We start from the raw sequence: 9,910 nt of genomic DNA, 5'->3' as shown, positions 1-9,910 counted from the left end.
TGGTTTAGCTTCATGCCCAAAGCCTCAAACCTAAACCGTAAGCCAACGCTCAACAATCATAAATCTACGTCCTACAAACACAACCCACCCTCTAATTAGTTGTGGTGTAACATCACAACCACTCTCTAATTAGTGCTAGTGTATCAATAATGCAAAGTCATTCTTGTATTAAGGTGGTACGCATTTTCCTAACAATGTGACAAAGTTTCTATAGAAAAATCTTTTAAATAATCTTATTTAAGGGACACACTGTGAGACTCACTTTGCATTGTAGTTCAATAATACAAACCACCTGTTTTTATCTCCATTCAAAGACCACCATTATAAAAATTTAGACAAATTGAAATCATTAAGACATCTAATTGCAATCGAATAAATAGACAAATTTTGATAAACACTGAACTTATAGGCCCTCACAACTTTGTTTTCAAGCATTTAAATGGTTCATCCAAAATTAAGTACAACTACAACTGTGCAAAAAAGAAAAAATTAAATGATTCGGATTATCAAATTACACTGCAAAGTGCCCTCCATAATGTTATTAGATACAATTATTAAAAAACCCCTCAATGGGAAGCTCCCTCATCATGCGAACTACTAGTTTACTAGTGAAGTGGGGCATAATTGATTAAGGATTTATAGTCAATTTTTTTTTGGCCACCAAGGATTTATAGTCTTTCAAACGATTTTAAGTGATATTTTGTAGAGTTCACAGTTTACATGTTTAGATTTCATAGAGAATTGTCGTAGTTGATATACATACATACATACTTTGTTTACAAGTAGAGTGGTTGTAAGAACGAGAAATCTTCATCCAAATTCTAAGTTATGGGTGCAGCGTACAACTAAAGTTCTTGAACAAAAATGACGAAAATTAGATTATCAATAGCAAAAGAAGGAAGAAGAATACAAACATCACTCTCAAGATTGATTCCAGTTTTCGAAACTGCTATATCTCGCTGACACCGAAGCTCAATTGAATTATTGTGTCTGCATATGTATAATTGCACACTTTGGTCTCTTCAATTAAGTGTTAATTTCCAGACTGGAACAAATACCTTTCTTATAAGAAAATCTTTTGCTACATATGCAATGTACAGCAGTTCCGAGGAATCTAAAACCAATATGAACAACAGGTACACGTGCAAATCCCATCTTGTTCCTTGATGAACAGAGCCTTAAACAAATAATTTGGGATCTAGTTAAATATTCTTTCTCTACAAAATAAGTTAATATGCCCAAAAAATACATGGTGTTCATGTTAATTTTACACATCATCCATGTTGTGATCGTTATCATTGTCACCTTCGTAGTATTCGTCATCGCGCTGAATGTGCTTGTCTTGGGTGTGCTCTGAGAGGACAATTCATAAAATTAATAGGCGTGTCAAGCTGAGAGCAAACCGACAGATTTCAAGTGCTAAAAATACTAGTGAGTGCAAGTGCTTTAATGTGGGTGCTGCTAATGATTTAAGGAATTTTACTCACGATCCACACGTTCATCAGGATTCTGCTCATCTTCATCAAAATCAGGAATATAAAAGTCAGGTGGAACCTGCAATAGAAAACACATTGATTTAAGTAACAACTTGTATGATATCATTGTACCGTTTGGGTATGCATGTGAGCGCGTGTGCGTGTGCGTGTGCTTAGTTCCCCTACATCGATTGCAAGCTTGGTTGACCTGACTTTATAAACCATTACTGTTAGTCTCAGCAGTGAATAGTCTTTTCAGGCTATCGGATCAATGTGGCAATGCATCCTTGACTTGTGACAAATGGTCTAAGAGCCCAACTAACAGCATCATGTGGGATCAAGGACACTGCATGCATCACAAGTCTGAGTCATGACTCATGACCAGGATGTTAGAGATTTGGAGATCCCAACGAGGACCTATTTGATACCCCAGTTCTACGAGTGGGCAATGTGCAAGCGCATACTGAGTCTCATAACAGTTGTGTTGGATCATTCTGGTTTATACAGCACTCATTGATGATTAGTTTTTTCAGGGTAGTGTTAGTGTGCATGACCTAAGTTGTGACAACTTCTATTGTGACTGCACTCCAAGTTTGATATCCTGAATGGTTTATAATCTTGGGATGGTAAAAATGAACAGAATACCGTCACTTAAGTTTATGGATGCCCAAATCAACAAATCCAATAGACCATAGTTTTTGGATCTCTCATGGAACATGTGTTTTATATAAAGCATTATAGACTTAATTCTATTCTTCATGGTCCTTGTCCACAGCTATCGTACATTTGGAGATGGTCAATAAAATTTGTTTCTTAAAAAAAATTTGCAAGCAGCAAAGTGAGAAAATGATTGCATCTGAGATGTCATGTTGCTACTTCTCAATCTACATCATTGATTAGGTGGATTATTTATTTAATATTGACACTGAAAACATAACATGGTAGATATATGAATAACAAATCGATTTTGAAACTACTTGCTTGCTTACCTCTTGCATTTGTACACTAGGAGCATGTTGGATGCAACGGAGATTTTCCAAGACTTGAATTTTAATTGTGCTAAGATATGATTTACTATTTAGGTTCTCCTGCACACCCAAAGAAAAAAAAGAATTAAGGATTTTCTGAAGAATCATTGAAAAAGGAAAAAGCTAGTAATGATGAATCTGATATATTTCAATATCCACCTACTAAACTGGTCCATTTACATAATGCAAAGACCAGCTGAGGCAATCTAATTGGTTCCAAGAAGAAAACTCAACCTTTTGAATAATGAAAAATGCACCATAACATAATTTTAATTAATTACATACTATATGTCCATTCGGAATCTTCAACGAGAAGTCGGGAGAAAAATACTTGATATACTCATTTTCTGGGATCTCTGCAAGAAAGAACAAAGATGGTAGTGGTAAATAAGATATCCATATTCAGAATAGAATGATACTGAAAGTGACTCTCACATGTATATAAAAATGGCAACTCAAAGTATCATTGGAGTGACACATATGACTAAATAACTTCTTTGTTTTTTTAACGAAATATGACTATTTAACTGAATTAAGGATTTTACATTGGTCAAGTAATGCAAAAAGTAAGCTTCACCTATGCATAATACAGCTAATATGCTCACAAACACCACTTTTTTCTCAGTTTGGATTAATGCAACACGAATATGATATTTCTCCAACAAATAGAAGAAGTAAGAAACAATCCAAACAGAAAATACATGGAGATCAATGTATAAATGAATAAGCCAAAAGTTCCAGGAACAAAAGCTGAATAAAGCACACGTCTTACATGTGCAATAATTCAAAATCTAATCATGGGAATGGATACCAATTCAGCAGACAAAAAAATAAAAAATCAGAAGCCCATGACCAACAAAAAGATATATATGCACACACAGAAAGTAACAGAGCATAAGTTATTCAAACTTCCAATAGCATGAAAATAGTATAGAGGTAAAAAATTAAGTGCCTAATAACCAAAATAATTACAAGAAATCAATGAAAATCCTGAAAAAAAACCAAAAATTAAAATATTAATTACAGGAGTTTACTTGCCAATGGTCATGCATGCAGGTCACTGCTGGTTAGTGAGAAGATATGCAGTATGCACACAGAAACCAGCAGGCCATAGGTCATTCAACCCTCAATCCCAATACTGTTAAAAAGATGTGTCATATATAAAGCTGCATAGCAACCCCACACAACTTAAAACATCATGCAGGATCTAGAATAAAAGCCACTGGAAATATAAAACCTGGACAGAGTAAAAACTATTGTAATTATATAGTTACGAGTCTTGAAATAGAAGTTATTTTTATCCCAACGTGAATCTTATAAGTATCAAGATATATACATGCTGAATGCCATTTCACATTCTGATAAACCTTCTTGCAAGCAAATGAATTTGGATAAGAAAGAGGAGAAACAAGCCTCAGGAAATATTCACCATAGGGTTCAATTCCAAAATATCATTAAAATTTCAAATTAGCTATGAATGGTTTTCTTATATCTCAGAGTGAGGATTATGTCAATATTATGAGTAAAGGGAGTGCATTATAAGTTCTTTAATTATTTCCAGGTGCTTATGGATATATCAACCAAAACATTGCAAATGTCACAATCAGCTTAAAGAATGTAAACTAGAACAAGCATTGCCATGATTATGCGATATATCTACCGCCTTCCAGCAAACTCCAAAAAGAAGAGCAAAGAAAAAAGTATTTATTCTTCAGAATTGCTTTATTGAGCCAAGATTCTATCAACATGATTATCTTACCAATACTTTACCCTTTTATTTATTCATTTATTTTTACCACATTTTAATAAAGTCATTCTGTTTATTATTAGAAAAAAAGAAAATTTAAAATGGAACTGGCAGCAAAATAGTACTTTTGATAAAACAAAGATCACTTGCCATACCATTGGGAAGTTCTGAATCCAGAAGAACTCCAGTTTCAAAAGTCCAACACCGAGCAACATTCTCTTTTGTATATCCCCCACCTCCTGTAACCTGCAGGCAGAAGACATTCTCTCAGTTGCAAGATGTATGACATTGATGAACAGCAGGTAAAATCTAGTCAAATAAGAAACACACCAGTAAGGGTAAATTGAATTTCTTCACAAACCTAACACATTCAGCATGACCTGTAAAAAGCATTAAAACGTCATCACAGAGTAAACTTTACCATAAACTACCACAAGTGCCAACTACCTTGAGACCATTAATATTTAATTTAAGAAAAAACAAGGATGAAACGTTTTAGATTAACAATACTCTAATGAAGAGGTGAAAAAATGCTTCAATTACAATAAAATATGCACCATCAATGGAGAGATTGAAGCAACCCAAGCGGTCTCCAGCAAGAGAATCTGCCCCACATTGAAGGACTATCGCACCTGGTAGATATGTTTCAACAACCTTGGAAATAATCTACAAAATTTAAATTTGCAAGAAAAGTTTTACACTTGACACCACCAAGCCAAAACTAAAGACAAAAATTCTTTTCTAGCAGAACTTACAGTTTTGAAAAGTCTAGTGAAGCTAGTGTCATCTATTCCATCCTTTAGGGGCACATTGATGGCATAAAACTTGCCTTCTCTTTCTCCTATTTCCTTCAAAACAAATAATATTAATACATATCATTACAATTTCAACTTTATAAAGACGACCAATGGAACACACAACACTTCCAGTAATATAAACAAGTCAGGTTTTATAACGTAAAACCAGATCATTGAAGAAATGAATGCAAGACCAAACAAAATCATCGAGCACAACAGAAGCAAGGATGTTATCTAGTTATTACCATGCATCTCACCTTTCAAGATGCCAAACAGAAAGGTCTACACATTTCAAACAGAAAATTTCCAAAGAAATAAAAATGGGAGGGGGGAAATCAATTCAGTGGAAATATATTTCATTTAGATGGGATTAAAAAATTTTAGGGAAAAAAGGCTCAGTCAATAGAAACATTTTTATCCTAACCAGTATCACATGATCAGATTCATACTAAAGATGGGATTCTAAGCCATAATATGCTTACCCAAGTGTTTCAAGAACCGGATTTACAGTTTGAGCTAACTTTTCAAGCTGTGATTTTTTTGTGGTGTTTTTGGGTATTGTGGGGATAGCTTGTCCAGTCAATGGTTAACAAGCACCATTTCCCATTAGTTTTGGCAGTTTCAGGATGAAGAACAATAAATGCACTGCTAAATATCTATTGGAGATTAGTAGGTTATCTCATTAGGGATGAAGTAAAATCATTCTACCAAAACTATGCTAATTTTAGTATTCTTTAACCACTTCAGGTGTTGCAGAATTGCATATCCTCTACATTTATCATTAAAAAAAATAATAATAATTTTTTTTCCAACAAACCATTTTTACATGCAGATGTTAATTTTTCTTTTTATGCAAGAGCAACACAGTCTTTTTAATGAACTACTAAGATTTATACACTAAATTATGATCTCTTTGCTTAGTGTAAAATATAAAAGTCTACAAACAAATTTCAATATCTTTAAACATTTAAAAAAGAAATAACCAACTTAATGTTTGAGTAATCACGTGCAACTTTAATTTGTAGGACTTTGAATGCTTGCGCACTAAAAACAATTTCCAATATCTTTAATTATTTAGGAAATAAATAACCAACTTAAGAATTTAAGTACTCACAAGCAACTTTTAATGTAGGACTGTGTGAATGCTTGTGCACACACCCCTACACTGATGGTGCGTGTGCGCACATATGTTTTTTTGTATGTTTGTCACTGTGTGCGTGTGTCATAATCAATTTCGTGCATGCAACTGAGCATGAAAGTACTTCCCTGTGACTGACTAAGTAAGCATCCATTAGAAGGAATACTAAGAGAAAATAACAGAAGCATCATATATAATTGACAATTTTCACCATTGCAAATACTATGAAAACAAACAAAAAGGTTTAAAAGGTTACCTTTACATCACCTGTTCCTGGGAAAAACATATCCCCAAACTTGTGAAAGCTAACAGTCATCACCCTGTCAAGTTAAACTTCACTATTCAATTAGAGTTCAACAAGATCACAAAACCGACATTAAAAATTCTAGACACTGAACAAATATTTAAAATATTTATCACTATTGCAAAGAAAATTCTAGTTCTATCAACTTTTAAAATTTTCTTTTATCATAGGATTGGCAAGAATCAGAAAACACATATCTATGTAGATTGCAATTCTTTTGAAGTAAAAGACAAATTTTAGCATAACATATATGAATCTGAAGAAAGAAACTGTATAAATGATGGTGAGTGTTGTTGATTCTTATATGCATTAACTAGACAGCATAGGCCTTGTCTAATCATTGCTAGGAATCACAATATTTTCTGATTAGAGAACTTGTTAAGCTATACAAAGATTTACTAATTCATTAATGGATCACTTCCTACATACTATATGAAAAATAGTATATTAAAACTACATGAATACAAATTTTCACCTTCTCAACGAACAATTCTAATTCTCGTTACCAGCACCTCACTTGTAGTTTCAACATCACAGATGCAACAATTTGCAATTTGAAGATTGTCTAGAAAAAGCATCACACCTTTTTGCTTATATCAATACAATCAAATATTGTTCATCGATTAGTACCAAAAAATATTGTTCATCTATTATTGCATCTACAAGTTTGAGCTAATTTTGCTAACAGTAAGGTATAATAGCTTTATTATTTTATTAAATTTAGTGTTATCCCATTCCTTAAAAAACTTCATTATAATGGACAGGTTATGTACCTATCGGTAAAATAAAAAGCTTCTTCTACACCATCCCCATGATGCACATCTATGTCAATATATAATACACGGGCATGATGTTTTAGAAGCTCCAAGATCCCCAAGACCAAGTCATTGATGTAACAAAATCCAGATGCCTCGCACTTTTTGGCATGGTGTAGTCCACCAGCCCAATTTATAGCAATGTCACAAAGTTTATTGTTCAACCTACGTGCAGCATCTGCAAGAAAAATTTCAGTCAGTAGATATAGCAGAATAGTCACAACCCACACTTACAACGTCATAAAATTTGAATTACCTATTGTCCCACCAGCATAAATTTGACAAAATTCAAACAAGTTATCAAATACAGGGCAATCTTCTCCAAGATTATCTGTCACAAAGAAGACAAAAAGAATCAATAAACCAAACAAACACATTGGAAAGAGATTCCAGGAACTTCAATCAAGTTATATAGAGGCTTGAAGTGCTCATGTGGAAAGCTAAAGAATACCACTCAAAGTGAAAATTTATGTTGTAGAGCCTGTCAGAGGCTTTTTGTTGTCCTCACTAAAGCAAAAACTCAGAAAGGTCTAATAACCATTTCAGATTGGTGATTCCAAGAACCTAACTGTGCAGTCAATGATACTTCCTCTCTGCAACAACTATTCATTTAAATTAAACTAAACACTGAGACTAATGATTAACACCATATCAACCTCTTTTGATGGTTCACATCTAATTGTGTTGCAACATTAACTTGCAAAAAGGTAATCAAGAAGCATTAAAAATTTTAAAAGGGTCAAGGAGAGCTTGAATATTGTGGTTCAGTGACTTGTTAAATTGGCTATGCCAGAAATCAGGAATATGGTCAAGGCCATCCAAACTATTTTGACTCCACCCAGTTTTGCTCAGCCATGCCTATAAGTTATAAAATTCTCTACCTCAGCACAAAATGATTCATCAAAATTTGTTCTTTTTAGTAATTTGCAAGTGGAGTGAACAGCACTATCTCATGATCAAATTTTCTATTACTAACTTTTTTGTGTTCAGCTCATAACAAGAACAACTAATGCACGCATACAAACACAAATGAACGATATATACATAACAATGCTCAAGAGTCATACATCTCGCCAATTCATTCGAAAACAAGTGCTGCGTGTCCGGCGTAATTCGGTGCAGAAACTCGACATAGTCAGCCGAATGGAATTGCGCAAGCTCCAGCGGATATGCCTTGTGGGGCCGCTGAAAAACACGAGAACCAAAAGATCGAAATTTTGAGCCAAAAGGCCTATGTACCAGTTTGTAGTTAGTACAATAACAAAAATGGAAAGGAAAAAACCAATTACAAGTAGTAGTGAGTAACTAACATAAATTTCCATCTTTTTGTGGAGCTCATATGAGAGGACAAGGTGATGGGTCATACATAGCCGGTGTGGTTTCATGGGATGGTTCGGCCCGAAGTATACGCTACCCACATCCCCTGCAAGAACCGATTTTGATATAACTAAAATTCTCAATTTTCCACAATTATATGATTAAAATAACTACATGTTGGAAGCAAAGCTATAATCCACCATGAAAAGAAAACCCAGGCACAAAAAGACAGAGAGAGCTTAGTTGGAGTAAAGGGTTAGGGTTGGAGGAGGACGAGAGATAAGTGTACCATCGTAGAAGTAGGCGATTCTGTCCTTTGAGCGCATTTTTCGCAGAAGTCAGAGGAGGAAGGAAGGGCCAGGCAGAGGAGAGCTACTGAGGTTGCGCCAATTTCAGAGCTCGAAAGAAGAGGAAGAGAGAGAGACAGACGGAATGTACTGGATAAATCCCTTTTCATGACGTTGTACAGTCAATGAAACGCACCGTAATGAGAAAATTTTTATTATTATTTCTTTTTGGGAATTTTAACCTTTGGAAATCCTTTTGCGTTTATAAATTTATTTTTCTAAAATGCTACTATATGCACATCTATTTCTTTTTTATTAAACACCAATTTCTCATTACACATCCTTTATTCTTTCTTCTTTTTTTTTTTTTTAAATTTCTCAACACACTCTAATATTTCCTAAAAACTCACATTACATTAAAAAAAAAAAAAACCCAATAACAGAGCCCACCCCGTTTGCATCTTCCTGCCTATTGCCAGACTCCGTCGACCTCATCGCAGGCACGGCATCTCCGCCTCCTCTCTCTTTTTCTTTTTCTCTTTTCTTCTTTCTCTTTCTCTCTCTTCCCAAGTCCTTGCCGGACTTAAAGGGAGGCCAGTCAAAGGTCGATCACTTTCGATCTAGAGGCCAATATGGTTGTCAACCTCCCTTTCAGTCTGGCAGAAACCTGCAAAGAAAGAGAAAGAGAGAGAGAGAGAGAGAGAGAGAGAGAGAGAGAGAGAGAGAGAGGCGTCAACTGCTTGGGACTCGACAGCCAGAGACGAGGGCGGTAGTAGGAGGCCGGTAGGGGGTTGGTTCTGGTTGCTAAATTAAAGATATAATCTAGCAAGTTTTCATTGCATGGAAAAAACTAGGAGGTAGAGTTTGCACTTGCTTTCATAAACTAAATAAATGATAAAATATGTAATATTAATATAAATACGGAATAAATTGACATAATTTTGGTAATATCGGATTGGAATGTCTTTGAAAAATTTTGAAATTTTTCGAATTGAAATTTGG

General features: G+C 34.5%; 1 protein-coding gene across 1 annotated transcript; it reads right to left on the bottom strand.

The window, feature by feature from the left end:
* Positions 1-1,026: 1,026 nt before the first annotated feature.
* On the bottom strand, positions 1,027-9,062 carry HDA9 (histone deacetylase 9). Its single transcript, XM_086252510.1, has 14 exons — positions 8,911-9,062; positions 8,615-8,727; positions 8,372-8,489; positions 7,561-7,635; positions 7,263-7,482; positions 6,442-6,505; positions 5,006-5,098; positions 4,808-4,916; positions 4,581-4,630; positions 4,406-4,496; positions 2,789-2,859; positions 2,465-2,563; positions 1,488-1,554; positions 1,027-1,353 (listed from the first exon to the last, which is right to left on the bottom strand). Exons 1-14 carry the CDS (start codon positions 8,945-8,947, stop codon positions 1,268-1,270), a joined length of 1,293 nt encoding a protein of 430 aa, XP_086108636.1. The 5' UTR covers positions 8,948-9,062; the 3' UTR covers positions 1,027-1,267.
* Between the last annotated feature and the right edge of the window lie 848 nt (positions 9,063-9,910).

This window comes from Dryas octopetala, chromosome 1 (genome assembly GCF_963921425.1).
Source record: "Dryas octopetala chromosome 1, drDryOcto1.1, whole genome shotgun sequence".
NCBI classification, from domain to species: Eukaryota; Viridiplantae; Streptophyta; class Magnoliopsida; order Rosales; family Rosaceae; genus Dryas; species Dryas octopetala.
Note: the sequence above shows the minus strand (reverse complement) of the source record. Positions and strands in the feature narration are given on the sequence as shown.